The following is a 19,277-nucleotide window of genomic DNA, read 5'->3' as shown; positions in this document are numbered from 1 at the left end:
TGCTCATCACTTCTTGTATCCCATTAACTGAATTTCCTCCTTCTTTAAATATATCTTTCTGTAGTTGTTTCAGTGAGGGAGATACATTTTTAGTTTTCTTTTGTTTGAAAATATCTGTATTTTGCCTTCACTTTGGGTAATAATTTCACTGAGCGCGAAATTCTCAACTGATAGTCCTGTTCCTTTAGCACTTTGAAGGTATTATTTCATTATCATCTGGTCTCTGTTTATGCTTTTGAGAAGGCAGCTGTCAGATTTATTGTTCATTTGTAGGTAATTTAACGTTTTTCTCTCTAGTTACTTTAGGGTCTTCTTCACGATGATGTTCCTGGATGTTGAATTTTCTTTTCCTTTCTCTTCCCTTCCTTTTTTTTTTTTTTTTTTGTTCTTTCTTTTCTCCCCTCTTTTCTTCCTTTATCTTTTTCACATGTATTTTGCTTCTGTCTTTCTCATATATTCTTCCAGATGAACTTTAGAATATCTAGCATTTCAAAAAATTGTAACGAGAAGTCAAATTTTGATTGGAATTTTGTGTAACATATTAATTAATTTGGAACTATTTGATACTTTGATATTGATGTTCCCATTTAGAAACATGCTATTTCTTTCCATTTGAAAATGTCTCTCTATAAATGTTTGGTCATTTATCAAATCATCTTGCATAATTTGTATTAAATAAATTTATAAGTTTGCTACATATTTATTTCTATTTTGAATGGATCATTTCCTTTTTAAACAAAACCCACATTTTCTGTTGGTTATTGCTGCATTAAAGAAATCGGATTTTTAAAACAATTTTTCTGTCAAGATACGTCAGTTTCTACACAGTATCTAGGGAAGTAGCATAAAGGTCAAAACTAAAAAGGGGATGCGAAGAGCAGAAATTTTTTTAAAAACTACAGCAAGGGGTACATGGGTGGCTCAGTCAATTAAAGGTCTGACTTCAGATGAGGTCATGATCCTGGAGTCTTGGAATTGAGCCCCCTGTAGGACTTCCCTGCTCAGCAGGGGTCTGCTTCTGCCTCTCCTTCCTGCTCGAGCTCTCTCTCTCAAGTAAATAGATTTAAAAAAAAGGCAGCAAAATCAGTTTTTTTTTTTTTAAAGACTTTATTTTTTAAAGAACAGTTTTAGGTTTCCACAAAATTGAGAGAAATGTAGAAAGACTGAAATCTGTTCTTTTTAAAAAAGGAAATCTGTTTTTAAGAACAAGTATCCTTTAATTTATTAGACAAAAATCCAATGGCTTAAAAGTGCATTTATTTTCAAATAGGGAATTAAAACTAATAATTGAATACAACCAAGGAAAACTTTTTAATACATTTGATTTTCCTGTTAAAGATTAGTTATATACATTGCAGAAAGTTCTTATAAAAGCTGAATCAAACTTAAGTGGGGAAATGAATACACAGAAAGACTGCGTATATTAGAATTAGTAGAGTTTGAGTGATATCTATCAAACGACACTTAAAGATACGAAGAAATGCCAATTCAGAAAAGTAGAAATAATTTTAGAGACATGAGGGAATCTGCCCACCTTTTTTCCTAGTGTGTATTTTAAAATAGACCCTAGAAATCATAGAATCAAAGTTAATATCCAAGGATAAAGTAAAAGAAATGATCAATTTATAATTCAGAAATCTCTGAAAGAGTTTAAGTGGTTGCCTGACTTTGTAAAAACAAATCATGTCAGACCAATTTAATCCTCTTTCATGGCATAATTATGGTCTACAAAGATAAGAAGCATTTGTAAAACAATCTATTTTAACTTCAAGAAATGTTTTTGTTCTGTTGCATATGTCATGTTAGTTATAAGTTAAGAGAGTATGATGTTGTGTACGATTCTCAATGGCTAGTTATCATCAACTTGTTCCCGACTGGGAACTCATTTTAACAGGCGGTTGCAAGAATTCATGGTGGAGATCTTTGGATTCAATAATTTGGTTGAAAACCTAAACAAAAGATTTGAGATATCATTAAATCTATGAATATTATGAAGCTAAATACTAGTATTATTATCTGGAGCTGAACTTCAGAACAATCTTGAAATATTAGAAAGAAAAATTCTAAAAAATTAATCAATACTATTTGAGAAAACTATAAGATGTAGGAAATACCTTAGGAACATTCTGGGGATCAAGTAGCTGATGGTAAAAAAAAAAAAAATGGGGTTAATGGGAATATAAAATTAAAAAACATTCCCATTGTATTTGTGGGGCACAAGTTGAGTTGGGGTATAAGTGTCAAGATGATCATAGATCAAAATGTGATTGTAGGGGCCCCTGGCTGGCTTAGTTGGTAGAGCATGTGACTCGATCTTGGGTTGTGAGTTCAAGTCTCACAATGGGTGTGGAGCTTACTAAAAAAAAGAAAAAGAAAATAAAATGTGGTAGTAATAAGAAGTATGCATTAAAAAAGAGTAAGAAAAAATGTGGAAGGAAGGAAAGAAAGAGAGGCAAATACAGAGTTTAGCTGTATTGAAAAACATGGCACACAATATCTAAAAAAATCACTTTTCTCCCCAATACTAGTCATGCATCTGTGAGAATGTTATGTCTTATTTTATTTTTTAAAATATTATTATTTATTTATTTGACAGAGAGAGAGATCACACATAGGCAGAGCAGCAGGCAGAGAGAGGTGGAAGCAGGCTCCACACTGAGCAGAGAGCCCGATGCAGGGCTTGATCCAGCACCCTGAGATCATGACCTGAGTCAAAGACAGAGGCTTAACACACTGAGCTACTCAGGCACCCCATTATGTCTCATTTTAGCCTACACATTTTAAAAGGATGTGAAGAATGGAAATGGATTTGAAGAAGAGCAACAAGAATGATTGAAGGGCTAGAATATATACCCTAGGCTGAAAGGTTAAGAATCTAGTATTGTTTGGACTAGAAAAGAGAGAGGTAAGAGATGATTTTATCACTTTCAAGATATAAAGTATTTTTGTGGAAGAGAACCCCCATTGGTGATTTCTCAGGTCTATAGAGGATGAAAAGAAAGAACAGAGGAGCTTAAGTTTAAGCAGAAAAGATCAGGTTTGGCTAGGAAGCGGATGTCTCTGCCATGAAGGTGATGAAATTTGAAATGACTTCTAAAGGAGACTCTGAGCCAGGCAGCCATATCAGTCTCCATGTTGGATGCAATGTTGAGCACGAAAACAAGTTTGAGAAAAATGACGTCTATCAGGGGTCAGCAAAGTACTTCCTGCAGGCCAAATCTGGGCCACCATCTGATTTTTGGAAAGCCCATGAGCTAAGAATGACTTGTACATTTTTAAATCATTAGCAACAAATCAAAAGAATGTTCCATGACAAAATTACATGAAGTATGATTTCAATGTCCATAAATAAAGTTTTATTGGCACACAGCCATGCCCATACCTTAACGTATTTATTGTTTGTGGCCATTTCGATGCATTAAAGCAGTAGAGTAGAGTAGTTGTGACTGAGATCATATGGTCCATGGAACCTAAAATAATTATTCTGTGGCCCTTTACAGGAAACGTTTCCTGAATGCTGACCTACATGATTGTAGCCACTTACATAACACATGGGATTTCTTTCTCCAAGGTTTAGAAGCTTTCTTTGTTGTAGTAAAAATGGACCCCCATGGGGTCAGCTGAGGAATATAAGCGGCACATCCTTTGAAGCATCTTTGAGAGAGCTTTGGGTCCACAGAAGAACACACCAATGCTGCTGCTGTAGAAGGATAAGACAAAGAAAGAATGTGTTACACAGGAGCAAGGCTAGCCAGAAACCAAGACAGAGTCATAAAATTAGTGAGGTGGTTGGAGTTGTGACTTGACTTATTTTTCTCTACTCACTTCCTTTTCCTTAGATTCTCTCTCCTACTCTCATTGCTATGCTCCCACACAGGCTCCCAGAATTTTGTTAGATCCTAAAACACACAGGCAGGTGGAGCCCAGGAGATCAGGGGTGGCAGGGCTGTGATGACTGGGGAGGGAGTTTCAATGATAGGTGATAGCACTTGGATTTCTGGTCCAGTGACCCTGATTCATGTCCTCCTGGATTGGTGACTAGAATGTGAGGTTCCTGCTCTGCTTTACTCATCACTATTCCAGGGCCCGGAATAGTACTTGGCACACAGCAAAAAAAAAAAAAAAAAAAAAAAAACACATTTGTTGAAGGAATGAATAAATGGTTCCGTTGATGATTATCTGCACGATCTTGGGGAGGATCTTAATCGCCGCATGTGCAGCAAGAGACTAATGACTACATTATATGTTTTATTGGAGCAAAACGAGATAATGCACTCAAAAAGGTTTAAAAAGAGTTATTATTAATATCTTGTTCAGCCCTGATTTTTTATAGATAATAAAATTTATACTAAAGTGATAGCAGCTTTGTTTATTTTTTCTGTTGGAATGCCTTTGGTTTTCAAAGAAGGCCAAAAAGAAGAATTGGAAAGAGAAAGACATCACTGAAAGTGGAGTCACCTGAAAGCTGTCATCTCTAGTCAGGGGGTTTCAGAAAATTGTGTGGAAGAGGTATTGTTGCATATAGTGACTGTCCCCGGGTGGCTCAGACCCCCTGGGACCACAGCTGCCAGCTCTTGTATGTACACAAGACACTGGTGCAAGGATGCAGGTTGTCTCTGGAAGTCTGGTGCAGCCAGTCTCTACAGGGACTTACAGACCATACTTCCTTTGTCTTGCAATGTTCTATTCCTCATAACATTTTCCCAATCTCTGCCACAAGTGAGTGAGTTAGTCTGGTCTAGGGCACAAGCTCTCCTACTTTGTTGTGCATAAAATCACCTAGGCAGATTGTTAAAACCTAGATTCCCAGGCTTGAATCCAAGGAATGCATTTTTTAGCAAGGCCCCCAGACGACACTGAAGCACATGGTCCTATGAGCCGTACATACTTTGGGAAACACCATCTTGGAAAAATTCCTGGGACTCTAGGACTGGTCCATCCAGCATCTCTGCTCCTTGATAGCTGGCTGTAGTTGGGAAGTTCTTCCATAGCCTCGTTCTTCTTAGCTTATATGTTAACATGGTTCTCTGCCATGTATCTAATCCACATTTTAATTATGTGTTCCAGGCCCATAATAACCATGGTAAAAATTGATGGTTCAATTATATTTCAAACTCTAGCTTCAAAGGAACTTATCAAGTGGACTCGTTTGCAAATGACAATATGTTTAAAATATATAAGTACTATTTTCGAAGATATTATTCGCATGGCGAAATTTGAGAAAGTGCCTTTTTAGAAAGTATTTTCCATGAAAAAATATGAGTTTATGATTTAATGAAGCAATTTTAAGCTGTTTATAGAAATAGAAGGTGCTGATTAAGAATGTGGTGGGTTCCACCACTCTGTTGCTGAGGAGTTTTGGGTACATTTAATATCTCCTCAAAGCCCCCCATTTCCTTGTCTATAAAATGGGGTGCATTATAGGGCTCCTAGAATCTCTGACAGGATTTGCCAGGACTTTGCAGCTACAGCCTTCTGTCCCGTGCTCGGTGCATGGCGAGCCTCAGTAGCAGCCCACACGCTGACCCACAGGATGTCTGTCTGCTCCACGGAGCTGAGCAGAAGCTGTGTTGTGGGCTCTTAACACAACAATGATTACAGCCCCCCGGGACCAGCATCCCAGCACTGGGTTGTTGGAATTCTGAAGTGAAACATTTTGAATGATAGATGGGTCAGGCAAAACCCTTCCCAGCGAAGAGCAGCAGCTTGGCTTTGTGTCTGAGGCCCAGAGGTATCCCTGCATCCGTGTTCAAAGATGCCCTTATGGGTGGTGATATTTTTCCATTCGCGTAGGTGTCACCAAAGAGATTGCCCACTGGCCCATTCCCAACAGGCTAGAGTTGCCCTTTCGTTTGCAGTCGTAGTGACTATTTGCAGGTCCTGAGGATACCTTTTGATGCTCTGCCTTTAAGACTCCATTTCAAAGGGTTCTGACTGCTAGCGGCCAGGTGAACCACTGGTGTCCCCAGCCGTTCACAGCAACCCTGCCTCTTTTGAAGTTGTGGCTATTCCGCTGCACAACGAAGTACACGCTTTGCTGTATTCATGTAGCTGTCATGATTATGCAGGCACCAAAAAGTCTCACAAAGGCCATTCATTTTCTACCTTCACTAGCACTCTGTGCCTTCCTGTCCCCACACAGGGCAGCCTATCGCTTGCCTTGCTTGCCCTCCTCGGCATTTGTGGTTTCAAGTGTGGAGATTTCTTGTCACGAATGCATACTGTGTGACTCACAGAGCCGAGAATCTGTACAGAGTGGGTAAGGCACAGATGCGGCAGCATTTTTTTTTTTTTCTTTTTATGAGGCAATGGACAAGTGCAACAGAACCCTAATGGGGTTGGTAGAGAAAAAATTCTTCTATAAAGTTTAATTACCCACGATTGCTTAGAATTAAAAAAAAGATTCCCTGTAAAAGAAGTATAAAAACACAAGGCATTATTCTCCGGTTTACAGCCTACAAGCTGCAGAGCTTGCACATGAATGAGGACTTGGATCTAGGACAACATTAACGGCATCGATCAGTCTGGGCTGCTGACTTTGATGAGAAAAGGACAAATTTTACATGAACTGCAAAGATGGTTTTAACATTAACAGTATTATTTTTAACTCTGATAAACAATAGAGAGAATTCTCTTGTTCCCCTACTTATTTGCTAAATAGCTATTGTGCTCTTTTCTTTGGGGTTGATGCATTTTTTTCAAAACAGTTCAGCGATGCTATGCATGAAAGGCATCCAAAATGTCACCCACCAGGAGATTTCTGCTCAGCAGATATATGGGAGAGGGGGTGTGCCCGGGAGTAATCCCACCATCTTGCTGGATTCCCAGGTTCTGCTGCCTTGAGCCCTTCTCTCTTTAAATTGTATGTTTGTTTTTATGTGTTGGCTTTTATGCTTGGTAAGTTATAACCCTGTAGGGGCAGACCCTAAACCTCATTTAAAAAAAATCAAATTACTTTATACCCTGAGTGCATTCTGCAAATAAAATCGATAAAGAGAAGCTTCTCATGAATTTATGGAGGCTTAGAAAGAAGACAAGGAGGGCTACGAACTTGGTATCAGACAGTGGACACAACTTCTGGTTAATCTTTCCTAGAGAATGTTTTTCATTAGAAATTCCTCCAAATGATTCATTGTATAATTATATTTTATACAACACCTTCTTCTCACAACCACAGATGATAATTGCGTTGGCCAGCTTTTTTTTTTTTAAACCCATCTCCCAGTTGATTTGTAGCAGCCTGCTCTGTGACTTTTCTCTGCATCCTAATTACTCAGTGGTTCATTAGGAGCTACAAACGTTCCTAACAGTGCTTGCTCACCACTGAGAATTAACTTGCTATTCCCACCAACTCCATTTTCTTTGGGAAGAATTAGGAATCTGATCCCAGCTTCCATATCCATCTCATGGTCCCTTCACTTGCTGATGCTGGCCACTGTGCTTAGCTCCATGGGGCACAAAGTTCCTGCCTTTGAGGATGGTCATGGTCCAATAGAAAATGAAACAAGAGAGAAAGAGAAGTAGGTGACTTGCAGCATTGGATGCCAGGGAACGGTAGGACCGTTTTTCTGCCCATCTTCTCTCCATCCTCTCTCTGATAAAACATATTTCTTCATCCAGAAATATGCTAATACAGTTGCCATATCTAATAATTTTCTAGGTAAAACCATCAAAGACACTTAGCAAAATAATGACAAATCCACTTGTGCTCACCCAACCTCCCTAATCTTCACTGCCACAATTAGAATAAAGCAAGTAATTTTCACTGAATCTTCACCTGACTCTAAATGGAGAGCTGGATGTCCTCGGGTGAAAAGGCACTATTGAAATATGCTGACCATATCCCAGTCATAAGTTAAAGATGGCTTTATTTTTCTCCTAAAGTTATAAGTTATCATGCGTGGGGTTTCCACTTAGGTCTGTCTCTTTTGGTATTCTGAACGCTTCTGTCTTATAACGAATGTTAAGACTATCTTATTAGATAGAGGCCCTGTATGCTATCATCAGAATGTGAACTTGTCAAAAATATCATTTAAAAACATTTGCACATATGCATGTACAAATGAGAATTGGAGAGTGTGCACACAAGCAAATGTGGTTCCAGATGGACACATTTACTCGATTTAGTATAAAGGTATTTTTACATTTCTGAAAACAATGGGTGGTCTAAAATACATTCCTGCAATATGGAATAGAATTTCCCAATCATATGGTAAGTCGGCACCTTTCTTCATCATTGGGTTGGATTGAACAGTTCTAACAAATGGTGGTACTCTTCTGAAGTCTTTAGTTGTTCTTTTGAGATAAGAGAAACACTTCTACCCAAGTTGTGAAGAAATAGCCAACTCTTCAAAGTTTTTATGGTCATTAATTACATAAAGTTTTAGATCTACACAGCATAAGGAAGTTATTAGCAGATAAGTCAAGAGTGGCAAATTATAAATACGTGGTGAAATGTAATATCAAAGACCAAAGTCCTGTGGAAAATCATTTTACTCAATTAATTAAGAATAACCAATCCACAGATCCAGTCGGTTGAGTATATGCACGATGTGTGTCTATCCAAAGAGTAGCTCGATGTGACAAAGGTACATATTTTTTCATTCTGTGTACCTTCTTGGAAATGATCCCTGATTTTCTGATTATGTTGTGAAAGCTTGCGAACAGGTTGAGACTCGTTACAAAAAATGAAATACAGCTTCCATTTTTGGGAAAGATACACATTTCTATAGATTAGGAAGACACGACTCTCAGTGCCTGTAATTAACCTACCATATTTCAGTTGGGAGAATGGTTTTCATTGTTTTGTGTTTGAAGTACTTTTCTGGGCTTGTCCAACATAAGCAACGTACAGCGAATGTCACATGCCTGTGATTTTGGGCCAATCAAAGACTTACTTTCTATATATTCACTCACTAGTCAGTGATCTTCTTTTAAAACTAGAGTTGTGTTTTGTAATATCGCTGATAAATTACAAAAATTAATTGCAAAATAAAAACAATAGAGTACACTTTCCCATTTTTCTACTTTCAGTCTTTGATCTCTTTTTAATTTTTTCCTCCCCTTTCTTATTTGTATTCATTTTGATGCCCATCAATTTGTTTCTCTATTACTGTTATTTTTGCAATTTTCTGGTTCCTTGGGAGCTTGCACTATTCTCTTTGATCTGCTTCCCTTCAAGCTTTATTTTTGGTGCTATTTTTCATGTTCTGTAAAAAAAAATATTTTTGCCCCTCTTCCCTTTATTCTTTTAACTCCTTCTTCTTAGAACAAGAACAAACTCCAACTTTGAGCGAACAGGTAAATGTTTTTAAAAGAGTAAGCCCTAAGAATCCTTGGCTTCGTGCTGATGAATAGAAATGGTTGAGAGCGTACTTCAAAGGCCCTCAAGAACAAAGAACCTTTTCTGAGGCCACTAACAAATCCACCAATTCTTTCTGACCCATCTTTGCCAAAAGATATGAGCTAATGACAGGAAAGACCTATCTTGTAAGAATAGCCAAGTAGGCTTGGGAACAAACATATCCTTGACATAATTAAGGAAAAACATACTGTTTATCTCTTTAATAACCATCTTGAGGAAAATTAATGTTATTTTGTCCTTTGTGCGGAACAATAATTGGATTGTGTGTTTCATTTATATCTGGACAAAGGCCAGGATATTGAAATACTTCTCAAAATTAGATTTTCTTGTTTAAAAATTAGATTTTATTGGCATTCTCTTTCTGACATTTCTTCATTAAAAGCTTCATTAAACATAAATCTTCTTTTACACAGCAGAAAAAAAATTATTTTAAGGAGGTCATTTTAAAAGTCTTTTGGAAGGGGGGGTGCTAAGCTCTCTACTGGTGACTTGTCTTACCAAAAATTGGGCATTCCAGGGAAGAAATGATCATTGATATTTGCATACATGTATCTTAACATTAATTACATTGATAGTTGGAGCTATATAACAAGTTATGTTCCAGTGTCTAAGGCTGTTACAAATGAGCTATTTTTAAAATTTGGGGGCTAGGAAGTATGCTGTAGAGGATTGATTTGGTGACAACCTTAGGGGGTGTCTTTAACTCTGGGGGAGATGAAGTCATCCATCAGGAAGAGTTTACATAGTTAAAGTGCTGAAAAGCTCAATTGGGTTTTAAGTACATTTACATACTAAATTTTGATTACAGCTTCTGAACAGGAATGAGCACGCTCTTCACAAGGGCAACAAGAACAGTGACAACTCTGTGGTTTTCCTGCCTTCAAACTGTTTCCTACTCCTCATTCTGGGCATGCTTGGACACACACTTCCAAGCCACTACCCAATACAACGGCTCGGGCAGTGTTAATGCAAACTCAGCTCTGCTCTTGGTCTCCTGGTGCTGTTTCTGGCTCACAGCTTTCCGAGGAAAGGATCATTAAATGGTTTGGTTTAAAAGGCCTTCCCCACTGGGCCACAAACTTCACATGTAACAGAAATAAACAAATATAACATGATTCGTCAATAAGGTGCAATTCTTAACAAGGAATGGTCTTACCTATAAGAACTCAAAGTAAAGATGTATGTGTTCCTGTCAAAAGTCTGCAAGTGGGAACATTCATGCTATAACTGAAAACTAAGTGTGAAAACATTAATCAGATGAGTAGTTTTTTCCCCCCCAAAAGAAGAAATACCAACAAAGAAAACCCTAGTCGTGGTTGTAACATATGAGCTTGTAACATTTTGTTAGTTCTCCACACACCATCTTTTTAAGGAACTCACCAATAAAATGATGCAGCCTTTGCCCCTGGATAAGTACCCCATGGGTAGGAGATGAAGATTGGTGACTTCAGGGTTCAGAGAAGGCTAGGGGTCTAGGAGTCGGGACTGGATGTTGAACAGGCAGCACAAGGGAACCAGATTTTGAGGCTCTGGTAGTTGGATGGGTTCAAAGCACCGCATTTAGAGAGAAGATGGGACACTGGAACTGGATTCTAGGCCAAGAATCAGCAAGAAACAAGGCAAGAAACAAAGTGGTGTCAGCAGGTTTCAGAAATGGTGCTTGGAGAGTCCCAAGGCCCCTTGCCATGGGCTGGTCCAGCTCTCATAGGTCATCTGAGCCTGAGCTGAGCCTGGGGATGGAAGTAACGGCACAGTTGGTTCACTCCCTCCCTCCTTTATCCCTGAAGTTAAAGGTTAAGCTTTACTTGGCCTCTCTCATTGGAAATTCTTTACTCTCAGGACAATTCACGGTCAAGAGAAGGCCTCCACTGCTTCCAACAGATTCATTCCTGAGCTGATGCAGGCACGGTGTGCTCAGGAATCCAGAACCTCTGCAGTGAGTGCTCTCAGTTTGGGTCTGGGGGTTCTCAGGCAGGCTGCCACAGCACAGGGCATACAGGGTTGGCTGGCGGTCTCACAGGGCTGGAACTGCACAGGTTATAAAGCTTGGACTTGTCCACTCCTTCCACATGCCCCTCCTCACCATACCTCCTTCAAACAGCTGGTCTAGGGAGGCCTCAAAAATTTAGTGACGATTATTAAAAAAGAAAATGGAATCGTTCTAGAACAAAAAGAGTATTAGAAAAATGGAGGAAAAAGGCAGCCAAACTGACCAAAAGATGATTACTATTCGCCAGAAGAGTATCCCATAGGGCAAAAAGCATGCGAGGGAATGATGGAAGCTTTCAGGGTGCAAGGACCCTGATGGGAGTCCACAAAGCAGCAGCACCAGAACTTCTGGGAGTGATGGGAACAGGGAATTAGAAAGACCTAGTAGATTTCAATTTGCTCATAATGGTTCAATACTGATAAAGTGGACAGAAGAAAAGACAGAAAAGTCAGAAGAAAAGATGTAAATGACATGAAATTAATCTGATGGCTACAAGTAATTTATATTAAACTCTGTGACCTACAAACAGAGAGTATGTTGTTCTCTCCTCCAGATATGGTGGTCCTTTGAACTTCTGTCCATCTGAATTGGCTTCTTTGTCTATCTCACCAGTTTCCTCGTTCTCATACAGTTCACATCTAACGTCTCCCAGGTGTACATCTGCAGCCTGAACCCCTCTGACGCCTGACTCACATTTACCTGCTTGCTTGACACCTCTGCTTGAATGTGTAGTAGGCATCGCGATAAACATGTCAAAAGATCGAATTCTTGATATCCTGTGCCTGCAAATCTGCTTCTCTTCGTCATCTCCAAATTAGTAAGCATAAGTCCATTCTAGCTTGGGTCATGCCAGTCTCCCATCTAATCCATCAACAAGCCATGTCAGCTCTACCTTCACAAAACACTGGCATCCAGTTGCCTCTCAGCACCTGCGCTGCTCCTAATCCAAGCCACAATACTGTTCACCTCTTCTGGGCCTCTCCACTTCTGTCCTAGGGCACTTCTAATTTATTCTCTCACGACAGCCAGAGGTAATCTCATTAAATATAAGACAGATCGTGTCACTTTTATGCTTAAACCTTTGAGTTTGAGTGGCTTCCTCTCTCAGAATAAAATCCAAAGCCTTAGAATGGTCTGTAACCTATCCTTTATGCCTTATCTATCCTATATGCCTTCTGCCACTCTTCCTCTTACCCACTCTGTTCCAACCTCACTGGCCTCCACTCTGTTCCACCCTCACTGCAAGGAACAGTGTCTGCTGCCTCAGGATCTTGACACATGCTGTCCTTCTGCTCTTTCCAGTTATCTATGTGGCATACTTCCTCATTTCCTTGGCCTTTCCTCAAATATGGAAACTATTCTTTAAATAAGGACAATATTAGGACCTACCAACTTTTAAGAGCCATAGGTGATGGGGATTCAAAAGGTGAAAGATTTATGCGATCTGAAGAGAAACCAGAGTATTGGTGATGGGGATTCAAAACAGAGACAGAGTTAGGGGACATAGAATAATAGTGATAAATATTGTTATTAGTGCTATGCACTTGACCAAGTTATGTATTTTTTGAATTATGAAAACAACACTGTGGCCACAAGGTATCATTCATGTTTTACAATAGGGCCCCAAATCTCAAACAAGCCACCTTGTCTGGGGTCACATAGCCAGTAACTTCTAGAATTAGAAAGCACAGCCTTCACTCCTGTCTTGTGGTCCCAGAGCAAATGCTCTTCCTCCTCTACATCAAAGTTTATTATATCATGATAACGATATGATAACAAGTGATATAATAATAAAAATAATAATGATAACGACAGCAGCTAACCTTTACGAATTCCAAGCACTGTTTTAAATACTTTCCATGTATTCACACAGTTAATCCTCACAGAAGCCTGGGAGGGGAGCACTGTTATTTAAAGTGCAGGTTACAGAGAAAGAGACTAAGTCAGTGGCAGGGTACATAACCTGTCCAAAGCAAGCAGGTGGTTATGGTGGAACCAGGATTTACACCCAGGCACTCAGGCTCCAGATCCTGGGTCTTTAACCACCACATTAAGTCTCTGTTTGGTCTTAGAGCACTTTTCTTGTGCTTTGCTGAACATGCTAGATACAGTTTACAGTTGGACGTAAGTGAATTCTCCATTTGGGTGAGCTGCGATCAACTGTATTCACTGAACATTTCTTCAAGACCTAGGTAGTTTAAGAAATACCATCTTAGAAAAAAAAAAAAGGAGATACCATCTTCGGTTGAATTTAAGTGTGAAACATTTCAGCACAACTGCTTATTGTCAGATGTTGAAATCCAGTCAAGCAGAGGTCTGTGGTTTCTGGAAAACCCCATGACCACCCTTTCTAAGGTTGATATTTTCTCCCTGAACAAGGTGCCCCTTACTACAAACTGAGAAGCTTGTGCCCTAGACTTTTCCTCCTCAGCACCAACCTCCAGGGAGGCTCCCACAGGCAGAGGGAGGAGAGTGCCTTACCCAGGGTGAGCATAGGCCATCTGTCGGAACTCGTTGTTCCAGTTAGGTCTTCCGTAGAACGTTTTCTGCTTTAATCCCGTGATCACATCGGTACTTTCATCCCAGTGTAAAGCAATGTGAACAGCCTAAAATAAAAATAGTGACATCAGGTGATATTTAGAAAAAAACACCTTCTCCATAAAAGATCAAGTAATTAGGTTCATTTGTAGATTGAATACTCAAAAAAATCTCTTCATGTGGCTAGAGATGGTTATCATTAGTATCAGAAATCACTGATTTTGCATTTTGGGATAGACATCCCATCTCATTTATCTTTGTATTCCACCTTGGGCACTACTGAAACAAAGGGTTTGATGTACACCTGAGTAACGTGAACCTGGGAGGAATTTTCTTGATTCCTGATGAGCATAGTACCGTAAGTATGGTTAAGGGAAAGGAAGCATTAAGCTACTACCTTTTCTTCTGCCAAACGTCTCAGAAATTAATCTCTGCCTCTGTCCCCATTCACTTAGTATTAAACCTTAGGGATTTGAGAAGGGCACTGCCAGATTAGAATGATAGGAACAATTCAGGAAGCAGCTGGATCTTATAATCAGTTCTGCCTAGTGGGTCGAAACAATTTGAAGTCAGGTTCTAGTGCTGGGAGGAGGCGGAGTCTGGCAGACAGACTCTGGTGGCCAAGCACAGAGAGGGGCAGGGTTGGAGCTCCATGACCAACCATTTGCCTTCAAATTATATCAGAGTGCTTAGGCATCAGGTAAGTAGTGGCCAATAAATAAGAGCCCAGGGCATAGCACTGCCTACTGATGGTATTTCAAGTTGCTGAATTCTGTGCACATCTCCCTGACACCCCACAGCTCTTGTGTTCATGCGTTTCACACTCTTTGGTGCTCCATTTGCTCATGTCCTCTGACTCCTCCTGCTCCTGAGCAATTTGGCTAATAACACTGCTGGGCCAACCGTTACCCCAGGTGAGACCCCAACACACCAGTCGGTGATGGTGGACAGTGTGGAGTTGCAAAAGCCTGGGCTGCAGGAAGTTGCCAGCAGGCAGGCCTGATCCCAGGTGGCAGGGATCCTTTTGGAATGGAGTTTGGGAGTAGGGGACTCCAGGAGAGGGAGCAACAGTAAGAGGATGGCAGGATCCTCTTCTTGGGCAGGTTTATCAAGATAGAGAAGGAAGCATGAAGTAGGAGACGAGAGCTCAGGAATAGGAAGTCAGGAGGTAGTTGAGGATTGAGCCTTGAAAAGCGGTAGAAGCTGTTATCAGAACTGGACGTCAAGGTCAGAGTTGTGTCAGCCTCCAGATTAGAGCAGCCCTCTTGCAGCCCCACAGCACCTCTTGCTTAACAGTAGGATTGACTGGTGCCATACAGTCTGCTGGTTTCAGCTGTGGGCAAAGAAGGCAGCCAATTTACTTTTGACTAAGTGCCTAACCTAATGACCAGCTCAGGCCTATTCTCCTTGGTTTCTCCGCCAATCACATAGCTGAACATTGCTTCTCCTTAATTTTTTATGCATTATAAAATCCTGTTTCTTCTACTTCTTTCTCTGACTCTTCATTCAAGGACGAAATGTCAGATTTGTTTTCCTATGATCTTCTCCTGTCTCACAATGCAGCTGCTTTCCCAGTCTCCAGTCCCTTTTGGGCTATTACTCCCCATTTTCATGGTTCCAATAAGCATCATCTACAAAGATGACTACCAACTTTCTCCCCCTGCCCTCATCTTCCTGCCCAAGTAGAATCCTGGCAGCATATTTTGAACTCCCCATGCATATTTTTACATATTTTTTTTCTGTTTCTTCAAATTGATCATCATAGCTCAAATGAAACTTCAAGTAATGTGTGATTTAACTTCCTTCCGCATACAACTATTGAGCAATTCCTAAATGCAGGCAGGATACTGTGGGTGAGCAGTACACAAAGAAAGAGAGAAGGCCTCTGCTTTGTGAGGAACTGGTCATCAAGGGGAGAGGAAGCCTACGTGCACAATGTCGATGACATAGATAAGTCAGACCAGAATCCTTCTTCACTAGATACGGAAAGAAAGTGCTCTTGGAGAACGAGACAAATTACCCCACAGAAGCCCCAAGTACTTTTGACTAAGAGAATTGGGGATGGCCAGGTCTTTGAAGAACCATTCCATGTCTAGGCAGTGGGGAGGACAGAGGATGTTAAGTGGCTGTCAGGGAGAGGGAACAGAGAGGGAAGACACGGAGGCATGCAAACACAAGGCTTGTCTGGCGGCTCTTGAACGAGAGGGGCGTGAGGGAACACAGCAGAATGAATCGGTTGCGGTCAGTCAGGAAGGGCCTTAAAGTCTTTGAGGAGAAGTTCGGGCATTATTTAATAGAAAAAAAGGGCCATTTTCTACTTATGTTAGTGGTACTGTCGAACTACCCATCAGTGATATTCAAACATTTGGAATTATATTCGTTCCATATTTCTCAGCCCAGTGTTCAATTAATCTCCAAACCCTGTTGATTTGCCCTTCATAATACCTTTTCCATCTGTCCCTTCTGTTCTTGTCATTCTGCCACGTTGAGATTATTGAATTCAGCTTAACAATTGGCTATTTCTGAAACAGCCTTTTGATTCCTCGCTGACAGAACGCACCAATTATTTTTTTCCTGGAATTTGAGCATCTAAAGAGTTTCAACGTGTCACGACAAAAATTTAAGAACACGTCTATTTTAATTTATTTCTATTCAGTTAAAGAAGTCTATCTTAAAGCATACTTTGAGAAGGGGCAGAGATACGATGGGGCAGAGTTGTACTGTCATGAAATCGAACAAAGCCTCAGGTCTCAAAACTCTCAAATGACTGGGAATTCAGAGATGGGCACAAGGAAGAGCAAGCACAGTACTTGAAAGCAAAACAAACAAACAAACAAACAAAAAACAAACAAAGGCTGTATTTGTACTTTATCTAATGGATCATTAGTCGAAAATCCTGTTTGAATAAGGGAAATGTTTGTTTGGAAAACATACTTAACACTATTTAATTCATTAAGATGTTTTAAGCCTCCTTCCGAAGGAACCTGTATTTCCCAAAGGAAATTATCCTAAAGGAATACATATTTAAGACCAATGGCAAATAAGACCCTAAAAATTCATTTAGCTACTGAATTTTAAGCTAAGTCTTACCCAAAGGTACAGAGTCAAATTTCAGCTATGTCCTGTAGGCCTGCGTGTGTGTGTGTGTGTGTGTGTGTGTGTGTGTGTGTGTGTGTGTTTAAGAGAGGCAGGGAGAGAGCAGGAGTAACCATGCTCAGGAACACTTTCATTTGTGAATTTAGTGATTAATGCAAATCTTGGCTCAGACATACTTTCCTTAAAGTATATATCAACAGGATCGACGTACGTTTCATAAATCTAGTGATCACTTCATTGTTACCTTCCATATTTGAGGAGTTAAATAAGATTTATTTATTTATTTTTTAAAAGACTTTATTTATTTATTTGACAGACAGAGATGACAAGTAGGCAGAGAGGCAGGCAGAGAGAGAGAGAGGAGGAATCGGAATCCCTGCTGAGCAGAGAGCCTGATACGGGGCTCGATCCCAGGACCCTGGGATCATGACCTGAGCCGAAGGCAGAGACTTTAACCCACTGAGCCCCCCAGGCACCCCAAGGAGTTAAATAAGATTTAAAACTTAGTCGTTATCATTCAATATTGTCAACCCTGAAATTCTACCCTAGAGCAATATTTTGATATACATTATTTTTGGTAAACGCAACCTTACTATTTCACTGATACAATATGGTGCAGAACATGTGCCACAACAGACGATCCTCTTGATCTTGGGTGAATGAACATATGTGCACACACTTTCAAGAATGTCTTAAGAGAAAGAAGTCTCTAGATAAATCATGTATTCATAATGATTATTTTCTGTAGATGCTCATATACTTCTTAACACAAAATGTCGAACGTAAACACTTGGGTGTTTTTTCCTGCTAACTCTGAATAGCTCAAAGCATAGAGTTAGAACCAATCAGGAGCCGAACAAAACAATACATCTGCTCGGGAATATTCGCTCAATGTCACCAAAATGACAAATGCAACTTTAAGTGACCTACTTATTCTCGGATTTCCATGCTTAGGATTGTCTTCCTTCCATTAACCACTTCTTTCCCAATCTTCTTTCCTATTCCTCAACAAGTTAACTGTCAATTTTTTTTTATTGCTATGATTTGAATAGCTCTTTCTAACCTGGTTTATTTTATTCTTCTTTTCTTTTTAAGAACATGCAAATAATTCTTTCATGCCACCAGATAACTATATAGCTCATTATTGACACTGTTCCTCTGCTTTTTGCTCCATTATTAGATGACTTATGTAATACTGATTATTCTAAGAGTTTTATCAATACCTGATTTTCATCCCAGCCAGTAAGAAATATATGATAACTCAGAAAATGAGCTTTCCCCCGCTCACTCATAAGTGTTTCCAGCGAGAGTAAGAGATCAGCAAACCACTCAAAAGCCTTTGGATCCCGGCAAATCCAGTAGAAATACACCTGTCAAGAGAGAAGACAAGAGAATGGATTTGTTCCTCTTTTCATAATGTGCTGATAATCACAGACTACTTTATCTCCATTAAATTATTTGAGCTCAAATGGGCACTTCTGCAAAATGACATGCTTCTCTCTGCCAGGGAACAGTCACACTGTGATTTCTTTTGAAAAATTTCACATTGTGTTTGAAACAGTCCAGAGTGAATTCAGAGTCAGGAGTCTGTGGGCTGTTGCCAGTTTCACTGGATGAGGATCAATTCACCACATTCCTGGCTGTGCTTCTTTTGAACGAGGTTAATAATCATAACTAGCTGTGCCTTTCACAGCTCCCAAAGGGGGATAAACCATTAGACCAACCCCCTTCATCTTTACTCATGACCTAAGCTTGGGATTTGAACTCTCTTCTCCAGAGATCCGAAAGGCTTGTGCACTAATCCACTTCACCATCACGGCTTTTGACTTCTGAAGGGTGGAGATTATGGCAATCGCCGAACCAAGACACACAGGCCAGAAGTTTCCCTCAGCCAGACATATCAGTGTCCGATAAGGCTGGCGGGTGTTGGTTATGGTTGAGTGTCAACTACTATAATGAAATTATGTCTAGGAACATTTTTTTTTTAAACTTTCTGTGTTTAGCAAATGGCATGTGACAAGAAGTAGTCTGGGTTTGCTGAAATAAAGGCTTAGTTTTGTGCTTTGAGTTTTAGGTAATTGGATCTAGAAGAAACCACAGGAGAAAGATTTATTAATTCTCCTGATTTTTCTCACACTCCTATTCCTTTCCGCTCACTACTCTTTCCTGCACCCCTTCCGCAAAGAGACTTCTCTATTGCTTAATAAGATTTACCAGGGGGCTGGCCTTGACCTTCAATGGGAAATATCTCCTCCAATAGACGGTGAATATTCCTGCCACCCCTCTCCA

The 19,277-nt window shown here is 39.9% G+C and overlaps 1 protein-coding gene across 1 annotated transcript in view; it reads right to left on the bottom strand.

The window, feature by feature from the left end:
- Positions 1-3,573: 3,573 nt before the first annotated feature.
- The window catches only part of LOC111158742 (NADPH oxidase 3), a 56,024-nt gene continuing 40,320 nt past the window's right edge, over positions 3,574-19,277 (bottom strand). Inside the window, exons 11-13 of the mRNA XM_022520977.1 lie at positions 18,212-18,358; positions 13,836-13,960; positions 3,574-3,700 (exon numbers count right to left, since the gene is read on the bottom strand). Of these exons, the coding sequence (XP_022376685.1) occupies positions 3,574-3,700; positions 13,836-13,960; positions 18,212-18,358 (399 nt within the window). The remainder of the gene's footprint in view (positions 3,701-13,835; positions 13,961-18,211; positions 18,359-19,277) is intronic.

The sequence above is a fragment of the Enhydra lutris genome, unplaced genomic scaffold, assembly GCF_002288905.1.
Source record: "Enhydra lutris kenyoni isolate GAN:26980312 unplaced genomic scaffold, ASM228890v2 scaffoldscaffold62, whole genome shotgun sequence".
NCBI lineage: Eukaryota > Metazoa > Chordata > Mammalia > Carnivora > Mustelidae > Enhydra > Enhydra lutris.
This window is presented reverse-complemented; position numbering and strand designations above follow the sequence as displayed.